General features: G+C 38.5%; 4 protein-coding genes and 1 pseudogene across 5 annotated transcripts; 3 read left to right on the top strand and 2 right to left on the bottom strand.

Annotated features, from left to right (window-relative positions):
* Window positions 1-2,072: 2,072 nt before the first annotated feature.
* LOC141837457 (thaumatin-like protein 1b) lies at window positions 2,073-3,139 on the top strand (the record flags this gene model as incomplete). The annotated part of the gene is made up of 2 exons (XM_074724854.1): window positions 2,073-2,788; window positions 2,965-3,139. Coding segments are annotated over 2 exons (891 nt in total), but the record flags the coding sequence as incomplete, so codon positions are not given.
* A 613-nt stretch (window positions 3,140-3,752) lies between these two features.
* On the bottom strand, window positions 3,753-7,083 carry LOC141837567 (rac-like GTP-binding protein 5). 2 transcript variants are annotated; one of them, XM_074724947.1, is made up of 7 exons: window positions 6,705-7,083; window positions 5,831-5,918; window positions 5,628-5,737; window positions 5,468-5,531; window positions 4,240-4,304; window positions 4,094-4,159; window positions 3,753-3,997 (listed from the first exon to the last, which is right to left on the bottom strand). In XM_074724947.1, exons 1-7 carry the CDS (start codon window positions 6,801-6,803, stop codon window positions 3,896-3,898), a joined length of 594 nt encoding a protein of 197 aa, XP_074581048.1. In that variant the 5' UTR covers window positions 6,804-7,083; the 3' UTR covers window positions 3,753-3,895. The 2 variants fall into 2 exon arrangements, with proteins under 2 accessions (XP_074581048.1, XP_074581047.1); XM_074724946.1 differs by having other exon boundaries at window positions 5,468-5,737.
* A 2,987-nt stretch (window positions 7,084-10,070) lies between these two features.
* On the bottom strand, window positions 10,071-10,697 carry LOC141837456 (SKP1-like protein 1; annotated as a pseudogene).
* A 655-nt stretch (window positions 10,698-11,352) lies between these two features.
* Window positions 11,353-12,000, top strand: LOC141837455 (SKP1-like protein 11). Its single transcript, XM_074724853.1, has 2 exons — window positions 11,353-11,703; window positions 11,830-12,000. Exons 1-2 carry the CDS (start codon window positions 11,353-11,355, stop codon window positions 11,998-12,000), a joined length of 522 nt encoding a protein of 173 aa, XP_074580954.1.
* Window positions 12,001-12,567: 567 nt separating this feature from the next.
* On the top strand, window positions 12,568-18,025 carry LOC141837566 (uncharacterized). Its single transcript, XM_074724945.1, has 6 exons — window positions 12,568-12,790; window positions 14,198-14,270; window positions 15,745-15,838; window positions 17,072-17,188; window positions 17,294-17,360; window positions 17,444-18,025. Exons 1-6 carry the CDS (start codon window positions 12,758-12,760, stop codon window positions 17,840-17,842), a joined length of 783 nt encoding a protein of 260 aa, XP_074581046.1. The 5' UTR covers window positions 12,568-12,757; the 3' UTR covers window positions 17,843-18,025.
* The last annotated feature ends 301 nt before the right edge of the window (window positions 18,026-18,326 follow it).

Below are 18,326 nucleotides of genomic sequence, written 5' to 3'. Positions count from 1 at the left end.
TTGGGAAATAGTGCTAGGTTACTCAATCGAGTTCTTGGAACGTAAAAGAAATCTTTTCGTAGCAGATAGTTGGAGATGCAAATCACTTTCAAAAATTTCATGAACATTTGGTTTGTCTTTCTGCTGTACAAAAACTCAAATTCTCAGATATGGATATATTTTCTCTGTCTAAAAATGTAGGTAACATATCTCCAGAAATTGAAGAATCAGGACTCTGAATATTATTCTCTCTCGTATAAGAGGATTAGAAAGTTGAGAAATATCTCTCAAATATGCAACATTTCTATCTTTGACCATCCTACTTTAGTCATCCTCCTCCGTGTCGGCTTTCGGAGTCAACAAACTCTTGCGAATGACTAAGGTCTTATGATCATCACCATAAAATACTTTATCAACCTCATCATCATCATCATCATCACATACTGGTTCGTTAGTTGCTTTAGCTTGTCACCCACGTCTTCCTCAATCAACAAAGTATTATCCTTTTGATTAGTATGTTTCCTAGGACTGGTTGCTCTGTGTCTTAGTTCACCATGACAAAAAATATATGATAAGAGGTTTAAGATTAACCTGTGGTGACTATTGGATAGAATGTGAATCTTGAGGGTGAGCTGACCAATGATTCTGATCGCTCTTTATCATTGGTTTTCGATTCTGTGGCTTTACACCAATCAGGGTACGTTAAAAACTTACATCTTGCCTCAAGTCCTAATTATAAATTTAGGATTGTAACTAACTCAAGTCCTTATTGACTTAGTCAATGTATACCACGTGAAACCTATGTTGATCAAGTCAAATCTAAGGTATTACGTGATTACTGATGTGGAGTGTATAAACTGTTATATTAACTGGGTCAAGATAATGCTATACCACTAATGTTTTTTTTAGGAGGAGACGAGGGAAGGGGAGGAAAGGAGAAATAAGAGAATAGAGAATTTTAATCCTTGTTTGGGATAGAGTGAATTAAGGAGGGGAAGAGAAAAGAAGGGTAAATTTTACCCTTACACACTGATGAATCGTTAGAATTTCTTACACTCCGATTTGGGATGTAAGGAAGGAGAAGTGGAACTCAAAAATATTTAAATTTTATCCTTTATTTTAAAATATTAATTCTCAAATCAACTCATATATTTAGATATCTCATCTTTACGTCATTGCTTGCCACACAAAGCTCGTTGTCACCATACAATATCCAACCGCTCGCACTCGATGACATCAGTGTCGGCCATCACAGCAAATCTCTTCGAGGACAAGACTCAAGAGGACATAGAAGATAATCCTAATATTCTTCTTCTCCTCTTTCAAAGACAGGAAATTATCTAAAGAGCATGTATTGTCTATTTTAGGATCTTCCATATCGTAATTTCTACATGCAATATTGACAGAATTTTATAATTTCTTATCTATTTTTTACATGCATTATCTTTTTTAAGAAGCAAAGGTATTTTTGTAATCTTATATATTTAATCTTCTTTCCTTTTCTTTTCTCCTAAACAAGGTAATACATATTATATTAATGAATCTTCCGTTCCTTTCAAATAAGAAAAATATAAATACTTTCCTTCTACTCAATTTTCCTTCTCCTCCCTTCCTTTTTCGTTAATGACTAAAGGAGGAAATAAATAATAAATTCATGGTAAGAATCGAAATGGAAAAAAACAATATCACCATAAATTAAGAAAATAACCAAAGATAAAAATCAGATAAAATCGGGGCAAGTGAATAGAAGATTATTCAACAATATTCTTGCAAACTTATTGGTAGATATAAATTGGATTTTGTAAACTATTGATTTAGCTTTTGTGTTGGTTTAATATGATAAAAAAATAACCACCAATAGTTATTTAATTCCTTATTAACTCTTTATATATTAAATTAATTGATTCCTCTTCTTCTTCCATCTAATCTCTGATCTGATCTGTTAAATTTCAATTCACAATGCAGGCTCTCCTTTCTCTTCTCCTTTTCCTCATCATCTCCTCCTCCTTCCAAAGTAATCAATTAATGATCCCTTTAACTCCACAATCGATGTTTAAGTTCCATTAACTGATCGCTAATCTTCCCGTTAATCGATTGTTGCAGCCGTGTTATCGACGACGTTTACGGTGACCAACAACTGCGGGTACGACGTTTGGCCCGGCGTCCTCTCCAACGCCGGCTCCGCCGCCCTCGACTCCACCGGCTTCGCGCTGGCGCCCGGTGAGTCCCTTGCCCTCGCCGCCCCTGTCCCCTGGTCCGGCCGCCTCTGGGCCCGCACCCTGTGTTCTGCTGACTCCGCCTCCGGCCGGTTCGTCTGCGGCACTGGCGACTGCGGCACTGGCGCTGTCGCCTGCGGCGGCGCCGGAGCGGTGCCGCCTGCCACCCTCGCCGAGTTCACCCTCGGAGGCGCGGGCGCCACCGACTTCTACGACGTCAGCCTCGTCGACGGCTTCAACCTGCCGGTGCTCGTCGCGCCGCTGGGCGGCACCGTCGCGGGGTGCGCCGCCACATGGTGCGCGGCGGATGTGAACGCGGTGTGCCCGCCGGAGCTGAGGGTGGCGGCGGCCGGGAACACGGCGGTGGCGTGCAAGAGCGCATGCGGGGCGTTCGGGACGGCGAGGTACTGCTGCAGCGGGGAGTTCGGCAGCCCGGCGGCGTGCGGGCCGACACCGTACTCAGAACTCTTCAAGAGCGCATGCCCGCGAGCGTACAGCTACGCGTACGACGACGCGTCGTCCACGTTCACTTGCCCCACAGACGCCGCCGCCGCCGCCGGCTACGCTGTCACATTCTGCCCCGAAACCACCAGGTACGCCGCCGGCCGGGCTGCCCCGATCAATTTGCTATCGCCTACAAAACTTATCGAAATTCTCAACGATGCTTTGATGCTCGATCAAGGAAGAAGAGCACATGATGGAGCATCAAAAGTCACGAAACCAGTTCATAATAATCATCCTTTTTTTAAATCACATTTCTGCGATGCAGTTTAGAGCCCAACGGCGGCGAACGGAATCCTGACGCGGCGGGGTTGACGTCGGCGAACGGCACAATGGTGTTCTTCGGCTCAGCCTCAGCGAATTTGGCCGCCGGCGACGTTCCATACCTCCTCCTTCAATTTTGGGGAACATTTGCATTGGTTATTTATTTATTCTATCGCTGACTCGTATAAAATATTATTATTTTTATTTTTCTCATTTATTTATTCCTCAATTTTGTAGCCCTTTTCTAATTTAAAAAATAAAAAAATGGATATCGATAGTAAATGAATTATTTTTAATCAGAGATGATGATAAAATATTTAAGCTCATAATAGTTGATGCATTATAATATGAATTCTCAAGGGATTATTCCCTCACGATCAGACATTACATGAGATTAAATAATCACGAAGCTATGGAGATTGGTGCTCTACATGTGAATGTGTTTAAGATTGCAATTAGTATGAACTAATAGATTAATCATAAATAATTAATATGATTAATCATAAATAGCCAAAGCCATTAAAAATAGATAGGTTGGGTCTTCTTGAGCACCTTGATCACTTGTAGTTTCGATATCGGTTATCAACACAATTGCTCGGTGAAACGGTGTTCTATACCGATAACATCTTCGGCATCCCTTGTAGGCATTGCATCATCCAACAAAGGCAATCACTCCATTTGCGATAGATTTACCTGAGCAAGCAAACTTATATACAACAATCCAAGGAATATAAGTTCCCCAAACATCGACATGAATTGGTCATCTGAAGTCATAAATAGCTTGGCGGGTCGTTAAGATCATTTGAAATCGGAGTGAAAACCAAATAACCTGTTGTTCCAAGATAGCAACCAGATTACAACATCAATGATAGAGTTATGGAAATACGAGGAGTTTCGGTGGAACAACTCTTCGATGTTTTCTGCACACTCGGTTATCACAAAATGGAGCAATTTCTTTGCGGTTTTCTCTTCTTCTTGTTTTTCTTCGGCGGTTGAAGTACAACCTTGATGGCTTGATCGAATACCGCCTTGACGTTCTAAACCGGAGAATTTTGCACCATAGCAGAATTCAATCAGCGAAACAGCGGTAGATCGGAGTTTAAAGGGGGAAGAAGTTTGAGAAAAAAGCATACTTGTTGGGTCTTTGAACTACATTCGATGTACGCAGCGGCTCCTATTTGCTTCAGCAGCTCCTCCCCCTAAAACATTGCTATTTATAGTAAGCAAGATGCATATCGCAATATGAAATACAACCATACCATAAACCACCAGATTTCACCTGAGCAGTACTAATAGGAAAGGCACCAGCATGATCAATGAAGAACTGTTTATCATCTCGAAGATCTACAAACAATCCCGTGCAGTAAAAAGATTGTAGGAGCATTTTCAAACATTAGAAACTAATGAAGATAAACTCAAGAAGATCGATAGGCTTTAAAATGTACAAATGTCAAACAGTTTCAGAAATGCCAAACATAAATTGTATCGATACAGAACATAAGCAAAAAGATGGACTTGTATCACTCTTAGGAACCACCAGAAAGTCCATATTACTTGAGCAAAAATCTATAGTGATGAAAAGTAGTTAAGCGAAGGATCTCAAGTTCATAAATTGTACGGCAAATAGAAATGAATCAATATATTTATTTATCTGTACCGACCAATTAAAAAAAGAAACACCATGTCATCACATTCGCCTTGTTCATCCTAATTAGTTGAATGTATGGTCTAAACAATAAACCAATCAACCACCACACCATCCAAGTGAAGCATCTAAATAGGTGCATAAGTGCTAACCGACAAAAAAGGTTATGCTGATCAAATGATTGGGAGGTAGATAACACTAGAAAATCAAATAACTACTTACAAAGAATAAATCATATTGTGTTGACAAAAACAAATCTCTGTCATCAAATTTTAATGCAGAAATTAATTCAGATGATGCAGAGTGATAAAATATGCGCCCTTTACAAAAGGCCTTGGTCATGTAAAAGTTTAGTGAAGCATAATGAGAGGGTGCTTTGGGAGTATGAAGAGCTAACAGATAGCAAATATGATGATGGGTTGCTCATCGGGTCAGCAAACTGGCATTAAAAAAAATAGTGATTAGGAGCTAGATAAGATAAGAAAAGATCAAATAATCATTTATCTATAATCTATTAAGACGTGAGGAAAAACGTATCTCAGAAATCAAAATCTAATGAAAAAACATTTCATTAAAAGCAAAAGTTACATTTTATAGCACTTCGTTACTTCAACTTGATTTGCATAATTTAGGTTACAACTAGTATAAGTAACGTTGTTCAAGGAGAGAAAAGGAAGAGTCATCAAGGTCATAAATTTAGGAGAGTGCCACAAAGCAACTAATAATTCATGAAACACAAACAGATGTAGCTAACCGGTAGAAGATTTTCGAGTTGCTAAGCCACAAACATGACATGCAAACAACGCCACTCTCAAGTAGAACTGATCGAAGTGCAAAGAAAGAGTAACATGTTATGGATTACCCAGTTTTGTTCCAACAAGAATTATGGGCACACCAGGTGCATAGTGCCTCAGTTCAGGTATCCACTGAAAATCCAAATCAGAAGGAAGAAAATGCAAATCAGAAAATTTTGTTGAGTTAAAAGGTCGAAAAATTATAAAATGAATAAATCCATTACTAACTTTTTTAGCAACGTTCTCATAGCTGGCTTTACTGATGAGAGAAAATGCAAGCAAAAAGACATCTGCGCCTCGGTAGCTCAAAGGTCTCAATCTGTTGTAATCCTCCTGGCCTGTTCAATGGAAAAGTCTTATTATACCAACCTTTGAAATTAAGAACTAGAAAGCAACATCAAGCAGAAGAGACAAAGGAAGTTCCAATGTACCTGCAGTATCCCACAACCCTAAGTTAACTGTGCTTCCATCCACAACTACATTAGCGCTGAAATTGTCAAACACTGTTGGAACATAGTCCTGTTCATAAGATGAAAAACACAAGTATCTATAAAGTTAATTTTGATACATCCTGTTCATAGTTTCATTAATGAGATACAACCAATGCTACAGTTAATGGAATATATATTTAATGAAATTATTAATCAAAGTATTAGCTTTCTCGCTTCCAAGTAACAAAGATTAGGTGAAATGCTTAATCAGAATATGTTAATGCTCAAATTTCAACCATGGCAAATGCATAACATCAACATTTCCCAAGCAACTGCATGTTGAGAGGAAACAATGTCCTTGATTATCTAGCAGGCATTCCTCCCAACATAGTACAAGAATACAACCGACATTCCTCTACCGACAAGATCCTCTTTCAGGCGTTTACACGCACCTTGATCCATTTAAACAAGAAATCTACCGACATTCCTTCGTACTAAACATGATCGAGTGAGGAATCCACATCATAATCTTACAAGCATCCTAGTTTATCAAAATACAACCTAAGTTTAACCAAAATTGCTTCCTAATGGTGAACAACAGAGAATTTTAAAAAGATCAAATCCACAATTTCAAGATCGTCACTGTGAATGGGGAACCTAGCAATTAGGAATTTTCAACGAGCGGATCTAAGAAAGGATAACGTGAGGAGAGTGTCAAGAAGGATGGATTTTTCCATGTTTAATCTCGCACACAAGCTATTCAGCCGCACATTTCTGTTACGTGGTCTGTCGCCTACACGCTTCATCGTATGCCCGACAAGCACAATCTAAACACCAAACAACCAAAAGAAAAATCAGAATTTTCAGCACTCACCGTTGGAAAAGTGTTGCTGGTGTAGGAAATAAGCATGCAGGTCTTTCCTACGGCGCCGTCGCCAACCGTGACGCACTTTATGAACCTCGACGCGCTCATCTCTTCGGCCGATCGCCTCCTCGCTGCTCTTAATCGCCGACCACAACAAAGAACAAGACAAAAAAAAAACGGAGGGAAAGGGAAAAAGGAGCACTTTTTTACCCCCTCCCCACCTCGGCCTCGGACTCGGCCGCTGTCAGCTGTTGCTCCAGCTACGCAACCGCTGCATTCACCCCGCAGCCTTCCGCCATTGACAACGAGAAGCCGCGAATCCCAACCCTAAAGGCACGGGTAGGGATCTGCACGAAGGAACCCCTTTTCTTCGCGGTCTCCTCGTAATCGTGAGTCTCCTAGCGGTCAGCCTGTCGGAGGCCACAAACTTATATTAACCTCCTGGAAAATATTATATTTATAAGTCAGTCCTTTAAATTCACAATAATGCACTTTTTCATCTATTTTATTAAAAAAGTAAAATAGAGAGGAAATAAAAATAAATGTTCTTTTTTAATATTTGTTTTGAAAATATGATTAAGCATGAGAAAAGATGAAAAAAATTTAAACTTATTAAAGCAAAAAAATATAGAGAAATAGGGAGTGGAATGTTAAAATACAAAAATTATAGAATGGGATTGGAAAAGGGCCAAAATATATATGTAATGGTTTGGCATATTTGAAGGACAGCTAAGATGAGGTCTTTCTTTAATTTGTCAATATCCAATAATTATATATTTTTTATTATAATTATTGTTGTTGTTGTTTATATTCTTTTATATTATATATATATATATATATATATATATATATATATATATATATATATACGAGTTTGATATCCTGCGCGAACGAAAAAACGCGACCCGTGCGCACGCGATCCCGGCCGTTCATCGCGAAAAATCCAGGCCGTTCATCGCGAAAAAACACTGTAGCTTCTCTGCGTCGTCGGCGTTCTCGCCGCTGCCGCTCCCCCGTCCGGCCACCGCCGGCCACCGGACCGACGGCGTGGATGCGCAACTCACCGGCGGCGGACTGGTGGCCGGAATCCGGCCGAAATCGGTCGGATTCCGACCGTAGACCGGCCGCGGTCGACGCGCCCGGCGCCGGCGCGTCGACCGCGGCCAGTCTCCGGCCGCGATTCGGCCGGAATCCGGCTGATTTCCGGCCGACAGTGGCCGTTGGGCACTGTCCTGTTTCCGGCCGGATTCCGACCGGAATCCGATGCCGGAATGTGCGTCGGCGAGTTGCGCATCCAACGGTCCGGGTCCGGTGGCCGGCGGTGATCGGACGGCGGCGCGACGGCGGCGGAAGTGGGCGGGGGTCGGCGGTCGCGCAAGAATCGCGTAGGGATGAGTCGCGCGGGATATCAAACCTCATATAATCTCATAAAAATTATTAAATTTAGTTATTCAAAATGTTCTTGTTATAATTTTGACAATTATTTACTTTTAGTTTTTTTCCTTTTTCTCTTTAATTTTAGATTTCCTTATTCTCATTTCATTTGCACTTCCTTATTTAATCATGTTTTATTTAATTACTATTTTAAATATCAAATAAAAAATTAGCAGGTGAATGTATATTAAATTATATTATAATTATTATAAAATTAGACCCAACCTAGTAAGATGTAAAATTAATATTATAAAAATTAAAGTATAGATGCTGTTAAATTATATTATAATTATTTATTTTAGTAATCTAGGTATTTGGGTCTTAGACTCCATTAATATTGAAAGTGAGTGACTTTCCCTAAGTAAATTCGGGAGCACAAGCAAAGCGCGAGCAACTGTTCATCTGATAATTAACGTCTTAAATTTTTTATTCTATTAAAAAAAATAAAAATATAATAACAAATCATTAAAATCCCAATGCAAAGGGATACAAAGAGAAAGTAGAGATAGATATTTTGGATAGAAATTAAGATAGAAATTGAGGTCTTTTAACTTGAAATTGTGGATTTTCAATTAGTACACCTGTTATTCAATCCAAATAAATCCACGAATCCCCACAATTTCAAGTTAAAACCCCTCAATTTCAACCTTATTAAGGGTCTTAATTTCTACCCTAAATCTCTATCCCTACTTTTCACTTTGGATAACCATATATAGGATTTGATCTTTGAGGGTTTAGGAGAATTGACATCTCGCTTTCATTTTCCATTGATGAAGGAGTTACGGCGCCGTCATCCTAATTCCCTCAGAAGATTACCCTTTTGCTTCTGTTTCATTTTCTTCCACAGAGATCAAGCAGTTGACGTTGCAGAACAAAGACAATGGCTCTTCAATCAGGTTCTTTGTCATTATTTTTTGTATTTAATTATTAAACCATGATTTGTTGAAACTAGATCCTTGGATAATTATATTTCCTATTATTGAAGTTCTTATCCGGCTTGTAGAACTTATACAGTTTAAGATTTACAAGTTCTTTCAATTAGTATTAAAGCCAAGGTTATGTTTCTTCGTATTTTCAAATTACGAATCGTATAATAAATTGAGCATACACTCAATTCAACCTATTCATAATTAATTTTGGAACGAACTTTATGAACTGTATAATAAATTGAGCATACACCCAATTCAACATGTTCATAATTAATTTTGGAACGAACTTGTCATCAATCACACAGTAAGTGCGATCTTGTAAACCACGAAATACGAAGAAACATAACCTTATAGCTCTGATACCAATTGAAAGAAAACTTGTAAATCCTAAACCATATAAGTTCTATAAGCCGGATAAGAACTTCAATAATAGGAAATACAATTATCCAAGGATCTAGTTTCAATGAATCATGGTTTAACAATTAAATATAAAAAATAATGACAAAGAACCTGATTGAAGAGTCATTGTCTTTGTCTTGCAACGTCAACTGCTCGATCCCTGTGGAAGAAGATGAAGCGGAAGCAAAAGGATGATCTTCCAAGAGAATTAGGATAACGGTGCTGTAACTCCTTCGTCAATGGGAAACAAAGGCGAGATGTCAATTCTCCTAAACCTTAGGGACCAAATCCTATATATAGTTATCTAATCTGTTATCAGTCCATAGATAATAATAGAATAATTGACTTATTCTATATATTAAATCTTTATCCGATAATACCGAAATGGATTAACAGATTCAACAAATTTAATCAATATCTAGTAATACTAGAACGGACTAATGAATTTTACATATTTAATCCACATCTAATAATTCAAAATCTGATAAATTTAAGCTAAATTACTTAAATAGGTTCGATTCGTATCCACGTATATAAATTACAATTAAATCTATTTTAAAAAATTAAATCCACAGTTGTGGCATAGCCACGGCCACCCATGGTTCCTTTAGAATCACTTTTTTGGGAATGCCCAGGAGTTCTCACTCCGGAGGGCTTCCTCTTCCTCAGGAGTGAAATCATTCTTGATGTTAAGCATCTGGCGAATCTCTTCCGCTTGCTTCCCTTTGATCCTGTCGGCGACGGTTTCGAGGATCAAATTCACTAATCCTTCAATGTCCAGGTAGTTTGCAGCCTGTTTCGATCGATCCGTGACAGAAAACCAAAAAAAAAAAAGCGTCTTTAATTAGATATCTTCAAATAACAGAATAATCATGAAAAGGGGAAAAAGAAAATGCTTTCTTATTCAGTACGTACAATGACGATATCGAAGAGGGAGGAATTGTTGCGTTTTACGAACTCTTTGTCCCAGTCCCTGAGCGCCAGGTCCGAGACGGGCTTCAATGAGATGGAGGAGGAGGAGGAGGAGGCGGCGGCAGGAGGGCGACAATGGGAAAGAATTGACGGCGGCGTGCTTCCGGCAGTACTCGATGACCTGGATCAGCACCTTGGAGCTGACATTGGGGAGGGGGACGACGTCGTCGGCGGCTAAATCCTTGATGACCTTCGATTGGAAGGCAACCTCCTCCTCCACCTCGAACTCTGGACCGTCGCTGGAAACGAGCTTGATCATCTTCGCCATTGCCGAAGGAAAGATGTAGAAATTAGGGATTCGACGCAGCGGCAGAGATCGAAGGCGAAAAAGGTTGCAGGGGACGATGGCTAGGGTCGCAGGCAGTATTTATAGGCGAGAATCGATGAGAATTCGGACCGGGTTTTAAAAAATTAGTTGGGCGGATTTGGGGTTTAAATTTTAATCAGGTTTAACGAATTAAATTATTTTGGTGATTATATTTAGGGAACATGTAAAAAATACTCTCCTTATTTTATCCTTTTTTCTCTATATAAAAAAATATCGTTAAGGAGTTTGAAAGTTATTAAATATGATGATTAATTCAATTAATATGAAGACTTTTGCCATTCATTAACTCTTCCTTTAAAATAACATACAGATAAGCTTTTCGATCTTTTCTGTGTTTTTATTAATATAATAAACTTAAAGTTAAAGAAAAATAGCTAAATAATTAACTGAAATTGTATTATATTAATAATTGAACTCGTTAAACCTAATTAAAACTTAAACCCGTCCAAATCCGCGCAATTAATTTTTTTTTGACCTAGTCCGATTTCTCATCTATCCTCGCCTATAAATAGCCTGCCACTCCACCGTATCAACATCGCATCGCTTTTCCTTCGAACTGCGTCAAATCCCTAATTTTCGTATCCTTCCCTCGGCAATGACGAAGATGATCAAGCTCGTTTCCGGCGATGGGCAAGAGATCGAGGTGGAGGAGGAGGTGGCCCTCCAATCGAAGGTCATCGAGGACATGCTCAGCGACTCTGACGGCGTCATTCCCCTCCCCCTCGTCCATTCCAAGGTGCTGAGACAGATCCTCGAGTACTGCCGGAAGCACGCCACCGCCAATTCTTCTCCCTTGACGCCCTCCTCCTCCGCCGCCGCCGCCGCCTCCTCCGACTCTGTCTCCTCCTATTGCATCTCATCGAAGCCCATCTCGGACCCCGCGCTCAGCGCCTGGGATAAAGAGTTCGTCAAGCTCGACCCATCCTCCCTCTACGATCTCTTCATGGTACGTACTGAAGAAGATTTAATTTTCTTTTCACCTTTTCATGATAATTCTGTTATTTGAAGACATCTAATTAATTAAAGACGCCTTTTTTATGTTTTGGTTTTGTATCACGGATCGATCGAACAGGCTGCAAACTACCTGGACATCAAAGGATTGCTCAATTTGATCGCTGAAACCCTCGCCGACATGATCAGAGGGAAGGAACCGGAACAGATCCGCCAGTTGTTAGACATCGAGAATGATTTCACTCCTGAAGAAGAGGCAGCCATCCGGAGCAAGCACTCCTGGGCTTTCTGAGAACTTTCTATTTGTTCTGTTTTTTTTTTTGTCCCTTTGTAAATAAATATGTTATTATGTTCTGTTTTTTTTGTCCCTTTGTAAATAAATAAAGATTTATCTGCCGTAGGATACTGAAGATGTACGGTGATTAGTGCCGATGGAGTTCGACTAAGTGTTATCCCCAAAATGCGAATTTTCTTAATTTAATTTTTTTAAATAATTTATGTGAATTGGAACGCAGTTGTGTAGAAAAAATATTCTATTAATGATGCTTTTCCTTATCGTTTTTCTAGTTTTTATTGGATAAATATTATGTTTACTTGCACAACACCAATTTTAAAATATTATATTATTATTATGCTCGGCATTTAACGATATTTTGAAATTATGTAGGGCATTTAACAAAGCAAAACTAAGTTTAAGGTGAATAATAAAAAAAAATTCTTAACTAAAAGCGTGAAACGACGATGGGAAACGGATCGAGAGGATCCCGCCCCCTCCAGTTCCAATCCGAGACCCGCGTTGGATTTGGTCGACGGGGGGAAAACAGTGGAAAACTGGAAAGAAGCAGGAAGAAAACGAGGGGCGATCAGCCGGATCGTTCGCCGTCGGAGGCGGCTGCAACCGGATCGCTCTTTCTCCCCGCCTTTCCTCTCGATCTCATAGTTTCAAATCCTAATCCATGTTATGCTATCCGTCCTGCCTGGTGAATCTGGATCGATTTGGTCATTTTCTGAAGGAGTTGTAGTTGGTGGATGAGAAGCAGAGCTAGGAGATGAGGAAGAAGCTAGGCACCCGATTCCCGGCGGTAATTTCTTCCTTTTTTTAGAATATATAAAATCTCGAATGATTTCCTTTTTGTATTTAGTATCCCAACGCGGATCTGTGATCCGATGTTATTGAGGAGCCCGTTCGTCTGCGAGATCTAGGGATGCCTCGTGGTGGTCGGATTAGGAAAGCCCTAACAAAAGTTTGCAGTTTTAAATCTGAGCTCTATTGCAATAAGGGATCTAGTTTTTCAGTGGAGAGGCTGGGAGAGCGGAACTATAACATTGGATTGGTTCAGACGCTCGTGAATTAACGCTACGAACAGGACTGGTGAGGAGAGATCCACTTTCAAGGATCTCTCCCTCATCAGCCTGGTTGAGAACGAACTCAGAGGTGTTGACGTGGTCCTCCATGGACAGCCTTATCCCAGAACCGATGGAGGTCGCGCTTCGCAGAGAACTTTTAGCCCCAAACCCATCAGCCCAAAATCAGCTAGACGAATTGCCCTCTCTGCAGAACCGGAGTGAAATCCCGCCTTTACCCTTCATCCAGAGCCTTTGAAATCACCTGCACTCAAGCAGGAACCAGGGCATGCGCTAAGGGTGATGTCAACTGGCTAGCAGACTAGATTTCATTGACGCAGAGGGAGTGAAATCCTACCTCAGGAGGTCTTGCAAATTGCAATCAATTTATACAAATTATAATAGTAAAAAAAAGACATGTCTACCTCATCGACATGTCTACTCTGATAGAGGAAATCTATGGTAGGGCAAGCATTTCTATTATTTATATTTTTAACTTTACATGCATGACTTTCATAGCAGGACAATTACACAGTTAAAAGTCAGTACTACTTTCATTTGACTTTAATGAGCCCGTTCTTCATTCATGAAATAGTTATGTTGTGTTGTGAGTCTATACCGGTTCATACCATTATTTTTCCAATGGCCACTGACATGTCTTTGATAAACCAGTTCCCCTGTATTTGAGATACTCTTGGTTTCTTAACCTTGCTATTTATACATGGTTTTCTTTCTTTGTTTGCCTTATATAAATGTCAAAATACAAACAAAGCAAAGATCCCTCACTGGATAACCATGCCAATCACTTATAGTATAGTATCATTTCTTGTGGTGTCACACGATCATAACGTATATTTATTTTTGTTCCTCACTAATTCTTTGGGAAAAAGAACTTATAGATTTTGATTTTATTTTCCTAAACAAATCAAATGAAACTATCTTGGAAGGTATTCTCTTTGTTATCAGTTTGTATTTATTCCGACCCCACTTCTTCGTTGTTGTTGTTGTTGTTGTATCAGTTTGTATTTATTCTACCACCACTTCTTAGATGTTTGCATATGTTTAACACTAAAGGCAGTAGTTACGAGGTTATATTTGTACAATGAGTTGAAACTCATGATTATCACATATTTTTGTTTTTACAGTCGAGAATAAAAAAGATAATGCAAGCGGATGAAGATGTTGGCAAGATGGCGATGGCTGTGCCTCTTCTTGTATGTATGTATCTGTGCATTTCTGAATTTCATTGTGTCATTTCTTTATTATTGTTAGCATTTTATCTTGTTGCATGCTTTCATACTTCCTAATAGGTGTTAACTTGACCTAATTGTTTGTCTACTAACTGCTCTTTTGAACGACTCTCGCTTATGTGATGTACTATTTTAATTTTCAAATTCTTGTAAGTGGCATCATTTCTTCCATCAACTATCTTGTTTATTTAAGGCAAACTGACTGATGATGATTTTGAGAAAACCAATTGGTGTAGTTTATAACCTAATGCATTTGTTTGGCATTAGTATATTCTCCTTCAAAATCCCTTTGCCTATCATTTGCCATTCACTGAAGAATTAGAATCTCATCAATTGATTAACACTATGTGAGAAGTAAATCATGCAATTGTTCACAGTTGGTTTATAACACAAACTTGGCAGGAAGGCACCATCCACATTGGTTAAAAACTTGCATGGATTTTTGAAGTTCAATGAATTTTTTGTCAGTGCCTTATCTTTGACTTCCCTCTTTTAACTCCTGATCTTTGATTTTGCCTATAACTGACAGTTACAAGCTCCAAAATGAACTGCATGATCAAATCTATTGAAAATTATTTCTTAATCATGTTTGCCATAGTGGATACCTGACTTTTTTTTATCACCAAATGCATTGATAATAGGTCTTCAAAAATGAAAGGCCTTCCAAGTCAATGAAATCTTTGGAAATAAGCTCTACCTGACAAGGTGATGATAAACATTGGAGTCCAAACCATGCAATTTTAGGAGGGACGAAAGGACAACGTCCTCTTAATCCTAAAGATTTTTTTTTTTTTTTGGTATAAGTAACTTGACCTTTGTATGTTTGAATAAAGTATATCAATGGAACCTTTTCAAATTAATCGATATGGCCTTTGTGAGAAGCAACGTCATAGGAGACTTTTACATGGGGTGAATTCATATAAATTCTCTGGTCATTGATGTTATTTTTCTAAAGGAAAAAAAGATAAAAAGCTGATACATGTATCTATCCCTTGCAATGCATTTACACTTCCACTTCAAAAATTAAAGGCCTTACAAGTCAATGAAATCTTTGGAAATATGCTCTACTCGACGAGGATACATTAGAGTGCAAACCATGCATTTTTTTGGAGGGAGGAAAGGACAATGCCTTTTCAATCCTAAAGATTTATTTATTTATTGTTGAAGTAACTTGACCTTTATATGTTTGAATAAAATATACTAATGGAACCTTTTCAAGTTATAGATGTTATTTTTCTTAAAGGAAAAAAGCTGACATATGTATCTATTCCTTGCTAACCATGACAGAACCATAGAACTTAGTGAGATTGTTCACATTAAATTCTGATTTTTTTTTTCTTTTTTAAGACAGTTTTGAGTAAAAAATAATGATAGTTTTATATGCAAAAATTTTAGAGATAAGGCAGCAGTGGTTAATGTATGGTTTGTTGGCTGTTTTACAGCAAAGGCTTTGGAGTTGTTCTTGCAAGATCTTTGTGACAGGACATATGAAATTACTCTCCAAAGGGGAGCCAAGACATTGAATTCTTCACACCTGTAAGATAACTTACTTTTACTCTTTATTTAATGAATTAGCAGCAGCCTGATTTGAAATTTAGTAAATTGTGATCATTTCCATTAACCTATCAGTAAATATTTCTTTGCTAGTTGTATGCTTAGTTTCTGAAGCAGGTGATTATTTTTACAAAAGTACAACAAGAGGATAATGCACTGTCTTGGCAGACAAGAATGCATTCTCATACGTGCTTATTTTAAATACAATGATCTTAAATATACACATATATGCGTATTTATCGTTCAATGATTAATTTCGAATGTTATTGTTTCAGCTTGTCTATAATGTTACTGATTACAGTAATATTTGTCATCCATGACTTCTAATGTTACATGCCCTATGGGCAATATCAAATGAATGTATTCTTCTTGCTTTTGTTGGTTGTGTTGTGCGCATTATTGTTTTATACCATTTCTTCAAATTTGAAGTATCAGCCCACTATAATCTCTGGACTGAACTGGACTTGTATGAATATGCTCTCTTCAATTTAGACTAATTCCATCCCTATCCCATTAAGGCCTTTCCTCTCTGAAAACAAAGGCAAGACTGAAAGGGGCATGGTTGAAGGGGACATTCTGTTCATATTGCCGAGTAGAAGTTATAAATACAAAAAACCTTTCACCAAATAGCATATTCAAGATTTAGTACTTTCAAAAAGATCATGGAAATGCTATATTATCACAAAAGGGTAAAGTTCAATATATTGAACCAAAGATATGAAAGTATGTTGTATGAAGATATATTGAACCATACTGTGGATCCAGCCAGATCTATAATTTGTTTGTAACCCATTCCTACTTGCGAAATCATTATAGCTGAACGTGTTTAAAAATTGTGAGTATACCCTTAAATCTATTTATGACTACTTGAACTGAGATTAAGGTTAGGTTTCAAATGAATATTTATTTTATCGAAAGCTTGAATTGAGGATGAATAGGCCTGCCTGTTTCATTTTGAGAAGAATTAAGAGGTTGATAGAAAAATCAAGAGTATTAAGGAAAAACTGCAACACTTGGGGAGTTCAACCGTCCAAGAGGAATACTGTTTTTGGGTCGGACTGCTTAATACAAATCAAATAGCTGTTCTCAAACCTAGAGTAGAACTTTGGTAAAGTTTACTTTCTATATAATGTTCGAAAAGTGGTTCAAGTTTTTTGTGACTTTCTACAATAGGAAGACTAACTTAAGTTCATTGTCTTATTGTGTTTGTTACAGAAAACAATGTGTGAAGACTTACAGTGCTTATGATTTTTTAACTGGTGTTGTCAACAAGGTACCCAACCTTGGTGGCGTGGAAACTTCTGAAGATGACAAGGGAATCGGTCACAGAAGGTAATGCTTAGTCTATATATTGTAGATATGAATACAAATCCAAACAAAAATGTTACAATTAGCAGTCATCAACAAAGGTCCTGATTGTTTTATCAAAATTCTCAGGAAGACAGTGCCGCATGGGGATGACATCGACAGCAATGAGGATCTTCAATTGAGGTCCCCTAAAATGGTATTCCTCACTAGTAGTTTGTTTTCTGTTCCAAGTTAACAGCCTTGTTCATTTTCCTGATGCACAACCCTATTTTATGACAGTCTATGATGGATGCTAGTGTTAGTCCTAGAGGTCGTGGCAGAGGTAGAGGAAGAGGTAGAGGAAGAGGCCGGCCACCGACAAAGCATAGAGAGGAACGGTATGTGAAATGTGAAGATGACGATGACGACATAATGTTAGGGGATCGGGATGAGGCCCCGGTCGGGCAGCCTGGACAGTCTGAGAGAGTGGACAAGGAGAATAACCCACAGATTGCTTCTCCTTCTTCGACTTCAGTCATGGCCGAACCTGCAACTTCAACCGCAATCGAGATTAAGCAAGATCAGCAAACTGCTTGGCATCCTCCTGATGGAGTGGCCAACATCGGCATAGAACCACCCAGACTTGTACAATTAACCATGCAGATAGATGAGGATGAGGATTATGACACCGAAGATTAGTGAATTTGATTTTTGTTTTTAACCTTTCTAGTTACTAACTAAGCTATGTCGCCTGTAAATAGTTCTGGTGTAATTTGGTGGTCGTAGAAATGGTTAGCCGCTGTTAATTTTCTTGTTATCAAGATCAACTGCTACATGTTTTATAATTTTCTTGCTAAATTTCAAGGTTAGCACAATATTAAAATTCGTGACAGTGGTTTACATAGCTTTTGATTTAAACTGTTTTATGAGCTTTAGCTCTTCTACGAAAAGGTAAAATTCGTCATTCCATGGTTCCACACGATTGATGTTATGACTATTATAAAATAAATTGAGAAATTATAGTTGATTAATGATGGAGGAGGATAGTTGGTCAAGATGAAAGAGGGTATTGTTTTGATTTCATCAATATTTGAACCATCTTCTTATGCATTTTGTTTCATCATAACTAACTCCCTGGGGCAATGGTGCAGCAGTAGGACATTCAAGTTATCACCCAGGCACC

Source organism: Curcuma longa, chromosome 11, assembly GCF_044706935.1.
Source record: "Curcuma longa cultivar G26 ecotype Majalengka, Jawa Barat chromosome 11, ITB_CL_G26_1.1, whole genome shotgun sequence".
In the NCBI taxonomy this organism is placed as follows: domain Eukaryota; kingdom Viridiplantae; phylum Streptophyta; class Magnoliopsida; order Zingiberales; family Zingiberaceae; genus Curcuma; species Curcuma longa.
This window is presented reverse-complemented; position numbering and strand designations above follow the sequence as displayed.